We start from the raw sequence: 22,170 nt of genomic DNA on the forward strand, positions 1-22,170 counted from the left end.
TCACCTGCTCAGAGGCAGTTTTAATCATGGCTCTGATGCTGTCTTCACAGACCTGGTGGAGAGCAAGCTGATTGGCATCCTGGACATTCTGGACGAAGAGAACCGACTACCTCAACCCAGCGACCAGCACTTTACAGACACAGTTCACAACAAACACAAGGACCACTTCCGCCTCACGGTGAGTCAGGTGCCACTAGGATAATGGTGATCTAAAGAGAAGACAAAGAGAGAAACACAGGGGGGGAGGTCAGGGATTATCTGGGCATCCTGAGTAAGACTCAGCTGTAAAGGCATCAGTTTATAGTCTACTGTTTCATTTTGCGGATGCCATTGTCCAAAGTGATGTACAACACAAGCAAGAATTTAGACAGAAGGAAAAACCTAGTTAGTGTGGCAAAGTGCTATAAGTTAATTGGCTGCAAGTGCTGCCAATAGGTGCAGTTTTTTTTATTTTATTTTTTTAAATAATGTAGAACAATCTAGTCAACAACCACAATCAATTGCTGCTACTTCAACCTTCAACAACATTCAGTAATTAGTGGTGAAAATTCACTAAAAGCTGGGTCTGAGACCTTCTGACTCATTCTACCCCAGAGGACAAAGAGGAGAAAGGTCAGATTAAGTGCTTGAGTGTTCCCTAAAAAAATGAGTTTTCAGACATCTCTTTAAAGTAGAAAGGGACTCTGTGGATGGTATAGAGTTTGGTAATTCATTCCACCATTTGGGCACAACAGAGGAGAAAAGTCTGGCTAGAGATTTAGAGCCAAGCTAGGCTGGGAGCAACAGGCGTCTTAGGTTAGGATGATTGTTTAAATAGTGTATATTCTGCTTTCCCATATGGTAAACATGTATATAATGTATCACAGACCAAAAAGCTGTGATCTAAAAAGTAGCACCAGATCTTCGCAATACTTGATGGAATGACTAATAGAGAGCCAGGCTTTAAATACTAAGGTGTGACACTAGCTCTGCCCCTTACAGGCCTTCAGAGGCCTTCAAATTTTTTTTTTTTCTGTTGAGAGTCTTGACTCTTCTTCACTTTTCCTCTCAACGTATCTTACTATTCCTGAAAAAACTACACAAAAATGGCAGCTGTCAATCATCATTTAGCTGCTGTCTCTTCAAGGCTCCCTGCTCCACATACCCCCTTCCCTCTGATTGGCCAGCCATCTGAAATCCTGTCGGGGCAGATCTATGGGCAAACCTTGGTGCTTGAGACCCTTGAACCAGTTAGGAGATCTTGATGTGATGACCTCATCATTTCAAGTCTTGTGAAGATCTGGTGAAGTGAAAGCAAATCAGGCTCTAAATATGGGTCAGAATTATTTTGAGTGTTATCAGCACTTGTTTTCTTTTGCTGAAATATCACAGTATTTATTTGTTTATCCCCCAAAATGTCATCCCCATTATTTCTTTTCTTATCTTTTCTATGGAGCATTTTTCAAACGTATAAATAAACATTCAGAAAGGTGTTTTCAGTGAGCTATTTGTCTTATTTCAGGCCCGTACAGTGAGTCTGAGCCTCAGCGCTGTGTGTGTATCTGACAGTTAAATTACTGAACACGGACTCTTAATCTTCATTTCCAGCTGAGAGTGATTGACAGCAGCGGGAATTAGCATGTCATTGTAAATGGAAAATATGCAGGCAGTGTGCTGAGTCCCAGCGGCTCATTGCATGTGTGTGTGCACGTGGACACACATGTGACTGACTGTGTGTGTGTGTCCTGCAGGTACCCAGAAAGTCTAAACTGGCCATCCACAGGAACGTGCGGGATGATGAAGGATTTATTATCAGACACTTTGCAGGAGCCGTGTGCTACGAGACGGTGCGTGCACAAACACACTCAGCCATCTTTAAAATGACGTCACATTAGATTCTTTCTGTTTTTTGATTGCTGGATGCAGACAAACCCTCAGAGAGCACAGCTTTGTAACATGAGAGGAAGTGACCACTCAGATTAGACTCTGAGAAACCACGACGACCCTTAGACGATGGACGCTCTCATGATAAACATATATTTTCCTTCTTTGTGTGTTTTCTTTCTCTGAACACTCAGCAGGAGATAAAGTAAACAAAGACAAAAACACATATAGGGTTGTAAAGTTAGCGCTCTCTAAGTCTGAAAGTTTGAGAAGATGTTTCTGATTCTCTCTGAAATCCTTTCTGCTTTCAGACCAAGTTCGTGGAGAAGAACAACGACGCCCTGCACATGTCTCTGGAGTGCCTGGTCAGCGAGTCCAAAGACCGCTTCGTCCGCGAGCTCTTTGAAAACTCCAACAACAGCAAAGACGTGAAGCAGAAGGCGGGGAAGCTCAGCTTCATCAGCGTCGGCAACAAGTTTAAGGTGAGGAAATCGATAGAGTAAAGAAAAACCTGGACGGAAATCAAGATTCAGGAGAGCAAATATCAGACAAGGAGAGGGGAGAATCTGCATACTGCAAAGTCAGAGCAGATCTACTGTTTCCACAATGCTCTGCCAGGACTGTAGTGATGACAAAGACTTATCAAGGTATCAGAGGAGGAGGACAGGTGATTTATGGAGCCCAGAAACGCGAGGGCAGCACGTTAAGGAAGCTGGCTTCACAAAATATAGATCCAACAGAGTGTCGTCCTTTGGATCAGCACTCAGGTTTATCTTCACGTAGAAACAGTCCATACATTTATCAATGTGAAGATGATGGTTTCTTTAAAAAAAACTTTAAGGTGAGGTTACTCATTCACTCATTCATTTCTTCCACTTTACTGCTCAGGGTTGCAGGTGGGTGGAACGTATTCTAGCTAAAATCAGATTATGATGATTAAGATTTTGGTGATAAAATACTGATGTTAACCAAAAGTTTTGCTGCAGTCCTTCACAGTGGTGCACCTCCACAACCAGCTGGGGAAAAAAATGCAAATGCTGTGCTTCTGATTGACCTTTGGCTAAGCCACGCCCCCCTTCACTCAACATAAAAATTAGGCTAACTCTTTAGAAATGAAAAACTTTGTTGATGATTTTTTAAGCTTTTACACGTCATAAAAAGGCCCGAGTCTTAATTTCAGATAAAACCTCTCACAGGAGCTTTAAGGAGATATTTGACTATTCCTAAGTTAAACCCAACTACTCTGCATTAATTCTATGCCGTCTGTTTAAATTCAACCTTTTTACATTTACAAGACCACTCATTTTACATGTAGGACACAGGAGTTGGTTGTCTACCTTTAACTTGATTTTTCACTGATTGAAACACCAAAGTAACACAAACAGCACATAGCAACGGGATCAAAGTTAGAGATAGAGGGAGACAGACAAGCGGCTTCTGTTTTCTACTTCTCTTTATCCCTTTGTAGAATCCTGACAGAGGCGTGCACAGACTTTTTGAGGGGCAGGGGCAACAAGAAAAAAAAAGCGCATACAGTATGTGTTTTTGCCACCCAAGAGGGCAGATTATCATATTTTAATCATCCAAGAGGGCAGTTCAGCATCTGTTTTGGTGTTCGAAAAGACACATAAGCGCACGTTTTTAACAATTGGGCCACCAGACGGGCCGACCCCCCCACTTTTTTTTTAGGCACACCCCTGGATCCTGGTCTCTTTGTATTAAAACCTCCAGCATCCTAATCCTTGACATAAAGGTTTATCTCTGGTGGGATCGTTTCTGTGATGTTATTGAACACTTTGAGCAACAGGTGATGTCTTTATAACGGCAGAAACATGAACACTATTCATGACTCTCTGAAGAGAATATGTTGCACCTGGTTTTATTCCTATTTGGTACAAGAAAAATCAAAATATAGTTGTACTCCCAACTTGTTTACGCCCTGAAATATGTGAAAGTAAGCCCTAAGGTTTGAAACCTTAAATCCTGATACGGGTTTTGGCCCTAACATCCTGAAAATCAGCCTGATTTCCTCCTGGTGTGAACACAAAGACCGCGGAGAAGCTTTTCTCTGAGGTGTTTCCAGAGCACTGACAGATCAGCCGTGGTTATGGAGGAGGATTTGACTCTCCTCCGCTATGACTCACTCAGCGCTGCTTCTCACCTTGATAAAAGCTCTAATGTGTCACCTAACCAAAGGCAAGGTGAGCCAAAAAACCACAGAGCTGGGCTGCGCTCAATCAGAAAGGCACATAACCCCAGGGAGCGATGACGAACTGCGCAGGAAATATTTTATTGGATTCGCAGGAACACAGGAGTCTTTGATGTAACTCTATTTCATCCTTCCATGCGTATGACGGCGTGATTTATATGTGGGACACGTAACGCAGCCTGGCTGAGAATACGTGGACGCCCTCCATCAATAATGTGTCAGATCCCAGATCAGTCACTGTTCTTTGAACCCGGTTCTGGTTTTATATAATTCTCGATTGTCTCTTTCTGCAGGTTTTTCCACTGAAGCCTTTTTCTGCTGCTTTTATTCAACTCTGCACAGAAAAGTCAGTCAATAAACAGTGAGGAGAGACGGAAAGACATGCACGCATGATACTTATGCATCCAGAAAACTTACAACTCCTTTCTAAATACCTAAAGATGCTGACATAGTATGTAAACAGGTAAAGTTATGAAATTCTGAAAGATGTTAACATATGGGGATGTCCTGATTCTAATTTTTGTTGTGGAAGTTCTGGTTCTGGTTTTGATGTGGTTTGGAGGAGAAAATGAGGTTTAGGTTGATGCCAATGTTCAAAGGTGGGAGGAGTGGTTTTTGTAGAACTGTAGAGTAGGGTATCATCTGGGTAGCAGGATAGTGTGATGTGGTGGACAGGGAGGATTAAACATGAGGGGACCAAGCATTCATCCTTGGGGAACACCCATAGACTGTAAAAGAAATGGATGTAGTCTCTCCGATGTCACCCGTCTGTTTCTGAAACAGATTTTTGATGCAGATGAGTTGGTGTGGCCATATTGGAAGTGGAGTAGGCTTTGAGTCTCCACATTAACAGCTACAGGGCACCTGTCAGTCATGTGGGCTGAACTGTGCCTCTGATTGAGCGAACTCGCTATTGTACAGTTATCGTACAGAGTGTGCTAAGTGAAATTAGTGATTCTGATTCAAGCACTTGCTCATTGTCTCATATTTTTAGACCAGAGGTTGCCGCTTGGTGACGTCCAAAATACACCAAATATGTCTCTGGTAGCACCGGCTCCAGATCTGATATATAGCATCAAATAGAATACAATACAATAGGATAGAAAATACTTTATTAGTCCCTGAGGGGAAATTCAGGAGTCACAACAGCAATCAAGAAAACAAAAGTAAGAAAGTGTATTGAAAGTGTAAAAAGGTCCATAAGAAAATAGATGATGACAGCTTGTCCATCATTCTCCTGTTCAGCCAGCCTCCACCTCCACGGGGTCCAGGACTGAGCTTCCTCAGCCTTGCTCCATCTCTGTCTCCTGGATCCTGTCTGCTCACAGCAGGTGAAGCTCTTCCAACGTGGCGCTGGTGTCTGGGGTTAGCTCTGTTAGCCATGTCTGTGAATAGCATGATGCTACTCTGACTTCTGGTATTCCCTCTGTTGCTGGGTTAGCACAACTAGCTTATCCATCTTATTGGAGATAGATCTTACGTTCCCAATAAGGATGGATGGAAGGACAGGTCGATGTCGTCACTTCTTAGCTCACACCTGAGAACCAGCAGGTCATCCTCACCTCCTTCTCCTCACCTTGTGGAAAAACATCAGGTCTTGCATCAGTTAGCATTGACATGCTACAGGCTGCTAACAGCTGATTTCACATGTAAACATGTGGGTATGTTTACATGTAGGATCTCCAGACAAGCACACAAACGCATTATTTCAAGAAATGAAGGGAACTCCTTGGCCTTTGACTCCAGCTGTCTGGAGGTCTTGATGCGAGCCCAATTGAACATGCATTGGACACAGATCTGGTGTTGTACCAGCATAACAGGGTTGGTAGAGCACCCATGATTAATTATTGAGATTTTGATTTTTATAATTTGTGTGAGGAAGAGTGCAAGAAGCTTTTGTTGGTTCTGAAAAGCTGGAAAGACATTGTTTTAAAAACATTAGGTTATTGTCAAAACTAGTCCAGTTTTAATTGACTCCCTGGTCGTGTCTTAAATACTCTACTTGAATTCAAGTATGCAGTCTGTAATCAGAGGTTTTACAGAACCAAAATGGAGGAGGATTTAAAAGCGATCCAAGAAATGACGTCTTAGTTGGCTGAAGTGGTCCCAGGTGGACTTATTCCTGTCGTAGAACCCTGATAAAGGATTATCACGCCTGTTTGGAGAAATCCTTTTCGTTACGTTGGCTCTGGTTGGAGTAAAATCCCACGACTCTCCTGGCTCATCTCCGATTCTTCAGCCAGGATTCTTCGTCACCTCGACTGACTCAGATTTATCTCTGCTCATTTCCCCGCCCTGAGCTCTGTTCCCGTCCGCCTGTTTGGAACCTCCTCTGCGGTGTGGAGACTTTAATCATAACTCAGGTAGAAAGAAAGAGAGTGGGAGGAAGAGAGAGGAGACCCCGGGAGGAATGGGGGATTTAGGAAAACACTACCGGTATCGGAGCTCAGGGGTGATAAGAAGCCAGTCCACCTGAGAGAGAGTCCAAATCCACCCTGAGACCAGATTCGAGCTTCTGCCCTCTGAAATAACTCGATATTCACACATTTAACTATTTTAGATCAATTAATTAAACTGATTTTAAGAAATCACCTTTAGGGACTTCACCCATTCTTTGGGTTGGATTATTCTGTCAGGTGAGGAGATCTCTCTGCACCCACTCCTGCTAAATGAGGACACGTCCATTATGCTAATAGCTTCATGTCCTCTCCATCCCTGGCACTAATCAGTATGCATTTATTGTCATTTACATGTATTTACATGAACTTAATCAAGATGCTGGTCATGTCTGCAGAGCCTTATGATAATAAGAGTTTAAATAATGTATCACCAACACGGCCCGTATCTAATGATAATGCAGAATCATAAATAATGAAGGAGGTTTTGTTTAGTTTGTAGGTGTGAAAAGAAATATGATGGTGAAAACAGTGAACGGAAAATAAATAATGCACCGTCTAAATAACTCAGAGAGAAACTCCACCCGGCAGGGCCTCCAGGCTGAATAAAACAAACTTCTTCCCCTGAACAAAGATGGTGATGCTGCAAATTTATTTAAAAAAAAGCTATCCTCATCTGAAAAAGTGGCCACGTCAAATTTAAAGACTTAATGCTTTCTGACCATCCATGGCCGCAGAGGAGCAGACTTCCTGCTAAGGCATCCCAAATTAAAAGCTTTATTATTTCTGAAGCTTATCAGAGAGAGATGCTCTCTGTTCTCTCGTCCAGCTCAGCAGCATCTTCAGCTGACACTCAACAGCCCCCGATCAAGTCTTGCGGTCGTTCCAGACAGTAATACAATAAACCAATGAGAGGCTGGCACTTCGTTTTGGTATCGGCCCGACGCTGCAACTTTAGGTATTTACTGACGGAAAGGAAACTTCTGAATCATCAGGAGATCAGATAGTTTGACCTGAACTTTATAATTCATGAGGCTGGATTCAGGATTTATCTGCTGTGCGCAAACAGAAGACAGCCTCACAGATCTTCAGTGTCTTTTAATGTTTATAGCAACGTAAATATAGGGGAATTTTAGAATTTAGTGTTTATTTTTCCATGACTGAACTGGTGTGTTTATTTTGCAGGAAAGTTATGAAAAGTTTCTCCAAAGATATAAGAATTATTATTTCCGGAGTTTGGTTTCACTGTGACAGGAGTGATTTTTGCATGAAATAGACAATGTAATGATCCTTAAAACATGAAGAAGTGAATATATATTATATTTTATATCAGTTGCATACAAATATCTCTGAATATTGTCAACTTATATTATAAATCATTTCCTGATTATTACCCAAAGCATATACAAGTCAATACAAACTAGTAGCTTGCAGGGCATTTTATCGATTGTATAAGAAAAATTCTGTACACAGCCAAGATAAATAAGAGTGCCTCTTTTTCCATGTTTGGAAACATTGTTTAAAAAATAGCGCTATCTCTCTCTCCCTGGCGTTTCAGAAAACCCTTTTTTCAGCCTCTGTCTGAAACACTTTGTTTTAGCTGCTGTCTCTTTAAGACTCCCTGCTTTGCAAACCCCCTTTCTCTGATTGGCTACTCTTCTTAAGGCAAACCTTGGTGTTTAAGGCCCTCCCCAGTATGAAATTTCTTATGTGATGACCTCATCATTTCAGCAAGTCTCATTAAGATCTCGTGAGATGTCATAAAGACCTCACATTCTTCAATTTTTGTAATCTTTTGATAGTCCAATCTTTTCTTGGCTCATACTTTAACCATGTTTTACTATTCCTGAATAATCTAAAAAAGAACGGCAGCTGTCAATTGAGCCGGACGTAAAAGCCTGTTTTTTACTAGAAATAACTAATGAAAAAGAAACTTTAAAAAAAGAAAGGACTTGAATACAATGCAGCCCAATAATTTTTCAATGTCACCACAGTATATGAACGTGAAAAACTTTTTCTACCAGGTGTATTGATTTTTAAATGAAGTTTTTTAAAGTTTGACTACAGCTCATCTGGAATGATTTGGAAGACAAAACCTTTGACCTGTACTGCAGCCAGTCACCAGGGGGAGCGGTTTTTATGACAACCTCACTTAGAGCCAAGCAAGATGACGGCCAATTTATTTCTTTACTGTGTATGATAAGCACCAACAAAACATTAAGTGTTGACTGAGTCAGCATTTCTTAAGTGGCAACTACTGACCATAGTTTAACCAAAGTTCACAGCATAAAGTCCACTGGAGTAGGGCTGGACAATAAATTGGATTTTAATCGTGATTTCAATTTTGCCATCTGACAATCATAAAAACAATATAATCGAAGGAAAACAATTATTTTGCCACAAAGTGTAGATGTATGCAAGTTCCTGTGCTTCATAGCTCTTCTGTGTTCCATGTGCAGCCACAGCGAGTGTGTGTGATTTATGTGCATCAATAATACTGTATGTGCCACTTGCTGGTTCTTTAAAGTTGTGTTTAAATCAGTACTGAAGTTTTTGAATAAATGAATAATTGTGTATATTAATTGTGATTTCAATATCACTTAAAATGATCGGGATTCTTATTTTTACCATAATCGCCCAGCCCTACACTGGAGAGGACGTGATTGTAACTTAATCAACAAAGCCAACGATTATTAGAAGAATGAGAAGAATAAAAACACTTAAGGAGAAAATCTAGACACAGGCTTTGATATTTAATGCATCAGAGGGTTCAGCCAGTGTAATAACAAATATCTGATCTATTTAGTCATGCGCATTTCCTCGCTTCAGTGAAGGGACACCACTTTAATGTAAAGTAACAGGAAGCTTTGTAAGTTGCAGCTTACACTGTTATAAGAGCAGAAGACTTGTTAGATTTTAACAGGTGTGACAGCTCAATGGGAGCAACAAACGCTAACCTCAAATCTAACATTTATGCTACCTGAGATTAAATACACTCTGAAATATTTAGAGACAGAGGTGGTTTGGTCTTTTTTAAAAACTATTTACAGCCGCCAAGACATGCTGGTGACAAGTCTGCTCTTTTATTCTCGTACTTATTTCTGAAATGATCAGGATTTTAAGGTTAATCTGGCAGCACAATGAGACTGAGGTGGGAAGGTGAGCTCACAGATCCAGCACCACGGAGAGCTCCTTGCATTCATCAGCATACAGCTGGGTGAGGTTAGATTAGGGTGAAATGTTTTTTTAAAAAAGGAGAGCTTGCACACAGGATGTAGAAATATAGCATGTTATATTTTGAAGTGCAGAAACCAAACTCTTCTTCCATGTTTTTTGCTCTCAAAAAAGGCAAAATAAGTCTCTAAAGATGACTTAAAATGTACTTATTTAAGCACACCTGCACCTGCTTCAGGGCAAAAAGTGGCTTCGCTCCTGGCTGTAACACCGACGTTTCAACTTTTCATGATTTGAGCTGCAGCCTTACATCCTGAGGTGCAGCTTGGTTGTTTACTCTGCAGATCAGGACCAAAGGTGACTTTATTTCTCTGTTGATCTGCCAGGTTAAATTAACCTACAAAAGTGGTGTTATCCCTCCTGAAAACACTGTTATAAAGAGGTCTTATTGCAGAAGTCGATTCATTTAAAAAAAGAAAAAAAAATCCTAATTAAAATGTGTCTCTTTTTTTTCTGTCTCCTACAGACCCAGCTGAACATTCTCCTGGACAAGCTCCGCAGCACGGTCAGTGTTTCCTCCTCCCTCTTTACACAGTGCTGATTTGATGTTAGAGGTCTCACAATTGCAGTGAAAATCCTGTTATACAGCAGCTCTGTGCGGCTCAGGGGAGACGAACACCTGCAGCTTCTGTCTCCCCTGAGACATCCTTTCTGATTTGGCTCTGTCTTTTTCTGCTGTTTCTGTAATGATCTCATGTTTCTGTGTGTCCCTCCATCTCCCCTGCAGGGCTCCAGCTTCATTCGCTGCATCAAACCCAACCTGAAGATGGTCAGCCACCAGTTCGAAGGAGCTCAGATTCTCTCCCAGCTGCAGTGCTCTGGTTAGTCAGATGTTCTTCTTAAATATCAAACTTTGAACTCTCTCTGAAGACCCAGAGTTTGAAGCTTCTCTCACAAAGAGCTTCATCTGACTCGATTCTTCTTGAGATGTTAGGAACAAGCTCTCTGGCGGTGTTACGTCTTGCCATCAAAAAAAGTTAACACCCAAAACTTGACTCCTCACAGCTTTTTAATTTTCAGCTCATCTGTTATCAGAACATCCTGTTTTTACACATCCCTCTAGCATCTTCTTCTGAGATTCAAGTTCACTGCGGTAAAAATAAACCTGTGGATGAATATGAGATGTCAGGATGCTTTTTGAGTAAACACAGAGATAAAAAAACCCGAGGACAAGTAGAGGAACAGAGGCACAGTGACTCAGTTTACAAATACTCCACGGGAAACAAAGACATTTGTTTCCTGAAGGGGAGTAAACAAATAAACAAACCAATAAACCTTTAGAAGCAAAGATCACAGCATTGGTTTGTAAAATAAAGAACCCTGATCAAAAGAAAAAAAATCCAACTTTTATTTATCTTCAATCTGACAGTTAAATTTACAAAAAAGGCAGGAATTCTCTTTCAGAGTGCTGAAAACACCAAGCAGTAACCTTGATAGAAAACAAAGACTGACAGAAAATAAAACCGTGAAAGACAACCACGAGAGAAAATAAAACCATAAGAAAACACCACAAGACACAATACAACCATAAGAGATAGCCATGACTAAAAAACAAAAAGTATGCAAGAAAACAAAACCATTTGAGGAATCAAATCAAAACATACAAAACCATGACAGAAAATAAAATCATAAGAGAAAAAATGAAAGAAAAACAAAAACATGAGAAAAAACAAAAACAGGGACAATAGAAAAATAACAAGAGAGAAAACCATAAGAGAAAAGAAAACCATAAGAGAAAGCCATTAAGGATCATGAGACAAAACAAAATCACAAAAGGGAAATAAAACCATGAGAAGAAACCATGACAGAAAACAAAACCACAAAAGAAAGTGATAGGAAAAAACATGGGCAAAAACCATTACAGAAAAACAAAACCATGAGAGAAATGATGAGCAAAAAAAAAGAGACAAAACCATGAGAGAAGAAAACCTTGAGAGAAAGCCATTAAAGTGAAATCCATAGTAGAAAACAAAACCCGAAGAAAAAAGCCATAAGAGAAAACAATACAATGAGACTAAACCATGACACAAAACGAAATCATGAGAGAAAGCCATGAGAGAAAACAAAACCACAAAAGGAAGCCATGAGGGAAAATTAAACCGTGAGAAAAAGACATGAGAGAAAAACATTAAAAAACAACACATAACTATGAGAGAGCCCCATGAGAGAGAGGAATGAAAGAAAACAGAAGGCCATGAAAGAAAACCATGAAATATTACAATGAGAGAAAACAAACCAGATTTGTAGTTTTCTTTGTAGTCATAAATTTTGGGATGTCTGTTTGAGAACCGTGTAAACACTTAGACCTGTAGAGTGCAAATCTATAGCAACAATACACTTTCTGCAGGGATGTAGAGAGCAGGTTCTGTGTTCACAGACTTTACTTTAAGCTCTCCAGATTTTATTTGGTTAAAGAAATCTGGTACTTTTTACGTTTGAGTAAGCGTCCCACTTCAGACTGTCTTTGTCTCAAGCAGGCTCTTAAGCAGAGCCTTGAAAGTTTTAAAAGACCTCATACTCTTTCTTTTTTTAAAAAGCTTTCTTAGAAAGCCTTTATTCCTACAATCCCCTCTCTCTTTTATCTGTCTCACACTTTTTTTCTGCTTGCTGTCGATGGTTCTGTTATAACATGTTTCAGTAGACATCATGCAAACTGAAACTCTGCCTCAGCCTGTTTCCTCGTCTTTCCATCAGCGGCACAAAGCAGCCTGTCACACTGCGGTCGTATCAGCCTGAGAGCCCATCAGCTGGTAATGAAAATGAGTCAAATCCAGCAAACACTAAATGAGCTTAAAAGATTGAATCAGTTTTATCTGCTTAATCCAGGCAGGGTCCAAACCTCATTAGTTTTAATTAATAACGTCATTAGGAATTATTGTTATCACTCTGAGAAGTACTAACTCTAGGCCATGTCTATCCTGATGCTTCTTCCTCCCATTGTTCCTTCAAACTTTTGACCTCGTGATTATTTGAAGGCTTTTAGATTTGAAGAATGTAACCTCCAGATACCTGGTGAAAGGTTTGTTTTTAACTCAGCAGAAAGGTCCTGGGCTAATTCTCCTCCTGCCTCTTGGGTAGTCTGACTTCTTACTTATTTTGTAAGAACATAGATGTAAAGCTACAGTGCTGAATGGAGAAACCCCTGAATCCAGCAAGATCTTCATGAGACTTGCTGAAATGATGAGGTCATAAGGGGTCTCCTTACTGATTCATGACACATTGGAAGGGCAAGGCCTCAAACCAGCCAAGATCTACTTGTATGCCCCCCCAATAACAGGCCTCCAGAAGGCTGGCCAATCAGTGAAGGGGGTTTGAAGAGTGGGGGATCCTTAAAGAGGCCGCATATTGTAAAACTGAAGGATGAAATAAGGGATTTCTACAACACCAGGGAGAGAAAAATAGTGGTTTTCTTAAGCTGTCAATCATTTAGAGATACTACATGGGCTCCAGAAGGACAAAATAAAGACTGAAAAAAGCAGAATACCCTCACTTTAATATTTTCTTATCTACCGAGTTATAAAAAACAGACTCAACATCATCTGTTCAGGCTACAACCTTTTTTGAGCAAGCTGTAAAGAAACGGTTCCTGAATGAGTTTGTATGAGGTTTCTGGTGTTTCTTGAGGTAACCTTTAGTGGACACTCAAGGAACTGCAGTTTTTAACACTTTCACACAAGCAGGAGCTTGCTGCTTGGTTACATCTGACGCTTCAGACTGAGGTCACTAAAGATCTAAACCTTGTAACTTCAGAACCAAAGAAAGAGATCCTGAGTTCCTATATGTTCCCCAAACCTCTCACACTTGTTCCAGAAAATACCATCCTGAGGCTCTGACCTGAACAAACGCAATCCAAACAGGAAGCAAACTCACAAAGAGGAGTTTTCACCACATTTCTCACACTTGGAGGCAGATGTTCCTCTCACAGCATCCTGACATTGGCACCAGACACAGCCTTGAGCTCTCCCTCAGAGCGCTGAGCACCATGAGCTTTAGAGGGCTTTAGCCAATCAGTGACACACTGAAGCTGTGTAATACCTTGTTAGTCAGGAGCAGGACTTTATAACCAGAAAGTGATTTCACAGGGAACCAGCGGAGGGGGACTAACACCGTCAGGAGACTTTGCTTCACATGACCCAGTTGGAATAAATTGAATATATCTAGCAGTGAAGCTTCAGGTTCTTTTAATCAAAACTCTGAAACTGCTTTAAGTACCTGCTCGCCTCCAAGGTGCACACACACTTTGGAAATGGCCTTGATGTAATTGTTGAGGAATAAACCTGGAGAAGTGACGAAAAGGTTTCTTTTTAGCCTGTCCTCTGGGAAACTGAAGAGGAATTACAATTGGAGGTCTGATATGAGTTTTGTGCAGCTCGGGGCCGACAATCAGGGTTTCATCTGTATCTGAATACACAAGAGAGACGTTATATTTTCATGAGCCAAAGACTGAGAAAGTTGTAATATTCAGTGGATCAGAGTGCTCTTCATTTTCCCTCTCTATGGACTCGGTGTCACACACACTATTTGAGGCTTTCTGGCAGAGTGGCTCAGCGAAAAGGAGTTTTATTCTTACAGTTTGTGTTCCTCTGTTGAACTTGAAATAAGATGCTCTGAGATTAAATTCTCATCACTTTATTCATCTTGTTTTACTCTGCAACTAACATTACAAGTCCAAACATCTTATAAGAAAAAAAACTCAGCATGGTGGCACTAGTAAAGCAATAAAAGCTTGACTTAGGTTGGAGCGAAACACCTCTTTTGAAGCAGGCTGTTTTGTTATGCTAATCAATCTGACAAAACATCCTCGATCACTACAGATAAAACAAACAGCTGAACACACAAAGAAATGGCTGTTCAGAGTATGTGTTTGCAATTGTGCTCATTGTTATTTCTTTTTGTAAACAGTCATTAGGAAAATGAGATTAAATAATTCCAATCTTATTAATTTTGTGGTTAACCATGTAGTGATCCTATAAAGTACCATATCATATTCTGGTCATGTCATAACGAATGTAATGGTATCATATTATTGTGTTGTATTGTATCCTAAAAGTGTATCCTCTCATTCAACACCATGGCTTAGTATATGTTTTATCATATTATCATAAAGCATTGTGTCTTATTGTACCCTGTCGTATCATATCATGTGTCATATAGTATAAAATATCATATCAGATCAAACCGTATCAAATCCCATAGTAATACCGGGTAAACCATATTACTGTATGTTTTACTGCATTGTACCAAACTGCATCGTCTATTGCATTGTATCGTATCTTGACAATCCTGTTATCAGATCTTGCCACTTAGTTTCATGTCATACATTATCCTTGTATGATACTGTGTTGTACCATGCAGTGTTTCCCCTTCCATTATACAGCCCCCCCTGAAAGTCAAGTTGATTTTATTTTCCATATAGTGCCAGGTCACAGCAGGACTACTGTCGAGTTACCTCTCTCCTAAATCAAATCTTTTTTTAGTGTAACAGACCAAATACCCTTATGTCATTCATCTAATTATCTCTGCCAAGAAGGTTATGTTTTTGGGAGAGTTTGTCTGTCTGTTTGTCTGTGAACAGCATAACTTAAAAACTAACAAACAGATCTTGATGAAATTTTCAACCAATGTTCAAAACGAGATAAGGAAGAAGTGTTTAAATTTTGGAGGTGATCTGGATCACCCTCTGGATCCAGGACTTTTTAAAGGATTCTTAATCATTGTGTGGTAGTACCATTTTCACCACCATTGGTCGGATTGCTTTGCAAAACAATACAAGACAAGGTCACCATAATTTCTGACAGATTTAAAACCACGATCCAGATCCTGGTAGTATTATGGATACTAAGGAATATGAAATATGTACTGGGTCATCATAATTTTCAACACTGTCAGGAAACAAATTATCGTACAAACCTGCAACTGATACCAAATTGTAGCAGACAGTCTGCTGAAAGGAAGTATAACATAAAAGTAGGACTTAAGTGTTGTGTGATAATCACAGTTGACAGTAAAGTTTCGCTCCAACGCGTTCACAGACACACAAACAGGTGCGTGTATTAACACACACAGACAAGCACATGCCGTATCGTGGACAGAGAGCTGGAAAAAACACTAGAAGAAACATTTACCAGCACCTTCTCTGTGAAGATGCAACATTTGTCTCCTGGTCTCATGCCCCAGGGCTGCTAAAGACATCAACCCCCCAAAGCCTGTAAACCAAAGGACAACACTGCTGTGTCATGTTTAATCATATTGTACCTTAAGGTTTCATATTGTACTGTACTGTGTTATAAAATACCGTGCCATATAGTTTCATATTGTGTCTTGAAAAACGTATCATCAAATCTCAAAGTTTTAGTTGTCATATTGTATCGTACGATATCGTATGGTATTGCACAGTATTGTACTATATCGTAACACACGTTGTACTATATGGTGTCAAATCTTATCCATCATTTTGTGTTGTTTTTTACTTTACAGTACGGTACCCTACTGTACTGTATTGTAAAATAAAGTACAACGTGAATGGTTGCAAACAGAAGCTATCAGTTAAGTGTCTTTCACTGTCCCATGGCTGATTTTTAAGTGTTGTTGTACAGCAGCTGTATTAAGGAACTCTGGGATCTCTCATTCAGCATCTTTACCATCTGCTCTGTGACTTTAATGGTTTCATTATTCTGTAAAAACTGGATACATGTTGAGAGTGATATTTGCAAAATAGCATAAAAACAACTGATGGAAAAGCAGCTCTGAAGTCACCTAATGACAGTTGCGGGCTCAGCTACAAATAGGGTTCATTTACGCTGAATGCCAATTAGCAGCATCTGCCTGCTATGAGAGAGGTCTGGAAATTGGCCCTTTGATATGAGCTTTCAAAGTAAAATGAGATGCATAACAATGCTTCAAATGAGGCCAGATCATCCGCGTTTACAGGGGGTCCGTGCAAACAAATTAATCCAACATGTCGGGGGGAAGAGTTCGGAAAGTCAGGAGAATAAAAACAAAGTGAGAACGCTGCACAGAAAGAGAGAGGGTCAGGAAGTTTGACATCAACGTACAGAACAAAGGGAGGACAAATGATACCGGCAGCTTGTGGATAACAGCTCTAAAGCTTTTGTTTTAAGTTTGATGTTTGAGAGGGTTTGGAATGGGCAAGTTATTTTTATTATTCAGTCTGTTGTGTTTTTGATTTTTTTTTGTTCTCTTATTAATACACAAACAGCACAAACAGTCAGAGAGAAAAGAGCTGGACAGAACTTTTCCCAGGAATGCCATGCTCTTTGTCCCAAAAGCTGGAACATTTAATGGGAAAAAGGATTCTGGTTTTCCTGGAATTCATGGCAGAATAACACAAAATTGAAGAAGCTTAATGGTTTGAAATCTAAAATGAAAGACTAAGAAGCTGATTCTTTGTTTTGCTTACCTGGTTGCACAACTGACTCTTAGATGTGTTATGTTCTTTTGTAGATTTTAGAGTCTAAAGCTTTGAATCTTGAGTTGCCCGCTCTTGAAATTTAATCAAAATGCTTTTCATTTAGCATAAAAGTTTTACCATCTACACTAGGTTTTTGGTGATGTTTATGGCTCCCATTGTGCTTACGGATCATTCATCCTAATAACTTAGATGCCTGAATTTTACCTGCAGCAACTCCAATTGGTTCTTATTTTTAAAAAAGGGCAAAAAATGACAACTAGGGGAGTTGTAATGGCTTGTTAAGCCCATCATCTGATAATTTCTCTTAACTGGGCTGTCAGGCGTCCCTCAGGGTTCAATGCTTGGTCCTTTACAATTTATTCTGCATTTGCTTCCACTTGGTGATGTTATTCTCCAACATATTTTTCATTTTCTATTTTAACGCTGATGCTGCCCACATATACATTTCCACACCTGAGTTTAGTCAAGTTTTGTGTTGAATGTTTTCACTTATGCTCTTTATTATATTTGCTGAAAAAAGTACAACTTCTCTTGCCTCAACTCTACATTTAGGCTGAGTCTTTTTGGAAATTGTCGTAAAAGAAGAGGGTTTTTTTGCTCAAAATTGAAGAAATTTTCCCTCAAGTCTTTTTCTACTTGATGAAAGTTTTTTTGTCCTGGTTCTCTTTTTGGCTCACCAACCTGACTTTTTTTTCCCTGACCTGACGCTTCTCTTCTTCTTCTTCTTCCTCTCCTGTAGGTATGGTGTCGGTGCTGGACCTGATGCAGGGTGGTTTTCCCTCCAGAGCCCCATTCCATGAGCTCTACAACATGTATCAGCAGTACATGCCTCCCAAACTCACTCGACTCGACCCACGTCTGTTCTGCAAGGTCAGTCCTCTGAGCCTCAGCTCTGTCCAGGTTTTCATAACTCTTAAAAACAGCTTTATATCCATCTTTATCATTGCCCTTCATGTTTATGTTGCAGGCTTTATTCAAAGCTCTGGGACTCAACGAGAACGACTACAAGTTCGGCCTGACCAGAGTGTTTTTCAGGCCTGGGAAGGTGAGACGCTTTGAATATCTGCCCCCCCCCCTTCCAACCCCCCTTGCAGCAGCTAATAGAGACATTGCCCCCCCACCCCTTGAAAACAATAGATCCAGCCCCAAAGCACATTAGTCATTTTGGCTGCAGAGGTGAGTTGAGATTTTTATTTTTTGAATGAACCTGAGCCAACAGATGGGATTTTTATTCCTCCACTGAATGCATAATTCATCACTTTGGGTTGGACGTATGGTTTCAGTGGGCTTTGTAAAAATGCCTGTTTGTTGTAGAGGTCCTGGGGACACGCTGTGCAGGACAAACGGTGAGCCTGACAGATCCAGCTACAGGAATAGATAAATACTTCTGTCCTCTGTTGGCTGGACTGGCTTTCTTTCATTACTCTTTATGTCCCTGTGGAGTCACAGGGGGACTAATGTTTGTTCTGCGGGCAGCTTTGCTCTTAAAGATAGATATAACGTCATATGGTACTTGTAAATAGTTGTTTAAAGCCTAAAGAAGCAAAGATGGTTTGTGGAAGTGGAATTCAGGCATACTCCATTGTGTTACATCTAAATAACAATACAGGGACAACAATATTTTGAAACATGGGGCCGTATTTTTACAACTCTCGGCCTGTAGCCAGTTTAAGGCCAATACAGAGACACAGATCAAACTAAACCCTGAGTCTTCCCTAACTGAGACAGATTTCACAATATGCTCAACAGTAAAATGTTAATATAAATCTTCATTGACACTTAAACAACATTACAAAACAAAAATTGTCTTTTGATATGACGTCTGGTGTCAGAGACCCACCTATTGACTATCCCCTGTAGATTTGCAAAAATACCATAGTCAGCATGCTGGGATTGTAGTGATTATAGCATATCAAAATGATGATATGATAACATTTTGTATCGTTTTGTATCATTTTGTATTGTTTTGTACCATTGTTATGTATAATTTTTTCCAATTTCATATCGTCATGCATCATTTCTAGCATTTTGTATCCATTTGTCACATCAGGTGTCATTTTTTATCATTTCTCGGTTGTCGGTTCTTGGTCATTTCTAGGATTATATCATTTGGGGAGCCAGCTTTATTGTCAGAAGGCTCATTAGACAGAAAACTAGTTTAGGTTTAGTTGATATTCTTCATACTTGTTTAGACCAGTGTTTCAGAAGTTGCACCTTATAAAATTTGTTCAAATCAGAGCTGACTTAACAACTGGGCACGATGGGTATTTGACTTGAGCCCACTTGCCCCCACGAGTAAGGGTGGCCCCACAGGTCAACAAAAAGTTTGCTATTTTTTAATGTTTTGCTTGTGGACAAAAGTCAGCATGCAAGTGGCCCCCACATACCGATTTGCCCAGGGACCCATGATGATGTTGTTGATACAGCTCCGGTACAGGTTACATGAATGATCAAGGACTAACATCTTCTTAGTTTCAAAGCTTTCATCAAAGCATGAGTATTATTTTGTGTCATTTTGGATATCATATCATATCTTATCATATCATGTCATGTCATGTCATGTCATGTCATGTCATGTCATGTCATGTCATGTCATGTCATGTCATGTCATGTCATATCATATCATGTCATGTCATGTCATGTCATGTCATGTCATATCATATCATTTCATATCATATCATATCATATCATATCATATCATATCATATCATATCATATCATATCATATCATGTCATGTCATGTCATATCATATTATATCATATCATATCATAACATATCATATCTCAAATCATATTATATCATATATCATGTATAATTTATCATATATCATATCATATCATATCTCAAATCATATTATATCATATATCATGTATAATTTATCATATATCATATCATATCATATCATATCAGATCATATCAGATCATATCGTATCTGTTTGTCGGGATTGGTACCATCTTTAGGTACCTAAATGCATCCTTGTGACTGTGAGACAATGGAAAACTAGGCGATTTTTGTAATGCTGGACATGAACACAGCATTGAGAGGTTATATATTGAAGAATAATAATGTTTAATTGAAAAATAAATATATTTTATCATTAAATAATTTATATTTTTTACCACATTAACACAAAAAGTATGGAAAATTGGTACTGTTGAGTACCAATACCAATTGCCAGGTACCGGGCATCGGTACCCTATCGTTTAAAATGGAAAGGTACCCATCCCTATCTGTTTGTAACATTTTGTATACTATTGTGTCATTTTTATTGTTTTGAATCAGTCTGCCTAAATAGTTTTGTGCTGTTTTGTATTGTATCCTACCAAATCACACCATACGTATTCACATCTCATTGCTCACCATCGTATTTTGTCAAATGATGAATTATCACTTCCTGTCATATCGTGTTCATAATTGCACTTCATCATACTACATTTCAGTGTTTCATTTCATAACGTATCATACTGCATTGTACTGTACTGATACAGTTAGTGCTGAGTTTACAACTTATCAGGCAACGAAATCCAACACCAGTTCACAGATTCAGTCTCCAGTCCAGAGAGGGCTTCCCTTATTGGTTCAGCCTCCCTCAGCACTTTGTAGCTCTAGCCTCTGGTATAGATTCCCTTAAATATACAAGTCTTCCTGTAATTAACTCACTTTTCATAAATGTTATAAGACTGATAGAACACAGTGTATGGGTTAATATGGTGTCGGCCGCAGTGTATCGCTATAGCTACAAGCTCTGGGTTTAGTACTAGTTGAGAGACTATTAATTCAATATATATGTTGTATGTATATGTTGTAATTTATAAAGGTTTTTTCTTCCATGCTGAAGTCTAAATGATTAAAAGAACAAAAGAACTGGTTTTCTCTGATTTGTAGGATAAGCTGCTTTTCTGCTCTTCAAGGTGAAATATAAAGAGAGCATTTTAAAATTGTTCCTGGTTTAGAAAATGATCTCCTTCTATAAAAACAAAAAATCTACCCTTGTAGAGCTCCCCTTCAGAATGTAAAACACTCAGTATAACAGCCTGATTTTGTTCATTCCAGAGGAACAACTTTTGGTGAAAGTATTTTTGACCTGCAGCATTTTGTAGCATCCATCACAGCGTTTCACAGCTGCTGGATAGAGCGCTTCACTAATGGTTATTTAGACCCCGCAAAGCACCCCAGGTTTAAAAAGAGCAGATATTACCCTCCTGTGAATTTTATCAGTCATAATATTTTAAAAGGCTGTAAATATGATGGTGTAGAGGCTCAAGGTGTGAAACCTGAGGGTCAGCAGCCTGAAAAACAGCGTACCACTCACACATCTATCAGAAATCAAACCCTGAGAGGAACAGACGACGAGAAAATAAAAACACGGACTCGGCGGCTTCTTTCTTTCATTATTGAAGCGGCAGACGTTCAAGGTTTGGAAGTCAGAGTTTTACTGAGGACAAGATTACAACAACAACAACAGATGTCAGACACACTATCACAGAGCTGCTCTCTGCAGAGGTGTTAGGAAGCATTCAGCAGTGCCGCTGAGAGCTCCGACTCTGAAATAAAAGATGCATGAACACACTGCAGCTCTGATAAATCTACACGTTAAGGCTTGTGGCTGTGCTTTAGTGAATTATGACATGAGGATTTTGGTCTGTGGCAGAATGTCACATGTTGGAGTGGATAAATGGAATATTAGAAATATTGGTACAAAACTAAAAAATGTTCTGTTTACACAACTGTTTCTGCAAGTGTGAAATAAAGTGATTTACTAAGTCTAAGTGCTCTAAGCTGATTCATAAACACACCTTCGCACTTCTGCTCAGTTTGCAGAGTTCGACCAGATCATGAAGTCGGACCCAGACCACTTGGCCGAGCTGGTGAAGAAGGTGAACAAGTGGCTGATCCACAGCCGCTGGAAGAAGGTCCAGTGGTGCGCTCTGTCCGTCATCAAACGTAAGCAACAAGAAACACAAGTTGCTCACCTGTTGAACCTCCCTCAGCACTTTGCCCGACCTTCTGGCATAGACTTCCCCAAAGAGACTG

At 39.7% G+C, this 22,170-nt stretch overlaps 1 protein-coding gene across 4 annotated transcripts in view; it reads left to right on the plus strand.

The window, feature by feature from the left end:
* The window catches only part of myo6a (myosin VIa), a 158,253-nt gene that overhangs the window by 94,910 nt on the left and 41,173 nt on the right, over positions 1–22,170 (plus strand). For all 4 annotated transcript variants that reach the window (XM_074684651.1, XM_074684652.1, XM_074684653.1 and 1 more), the window contains exons 16-23: positions 51–178; positions 1,731–1,826; positions 2,175–2,345; positions 10,169–10,207; positions 10,430–10,523; positions 17,874–18,004; positions 18,102–18,179; positions 21,951–22,080. In XM_074684651.1, the coding sequence (XP_074540752.1) occupies positions 51–178; positions 1,731–1,826; positions 2,175–2,345; positions 10,169–10,207; positions 10,430–10,523; positions 17,874–18,004; positions 18,102–18,179; positions 21,951–22,080 (867 nt within the window). The remainder of the gene's footprint in view (positions 1–50; positions 179–1,730; positions 1,827–2,174; positions 2,346–10,168; positions 10,208–10,429; positions 10,524–17,873; positions 18,005–18,101; positions 18,180–21,950; positions 22,081–22,170) is intronic.

Source organism: Halichoeres trimaculatus, unplaced genomic scaffold, assembly GCF_033239565.1.
Source record: "Halichoeres trimaculatus isolate MK-OKI-2021-1 unplaced genomic scaffold, fHalTri1.1 fHalTri1_scaffold_13, whole genome shotgun sequence".
Classification (NCBI taxonomy): Eukaryota; Metazoa; Chordata; class Actinopteri; order Labriformes; family Labridae; genus Halichoeres; species Halichoeres trimaculatus.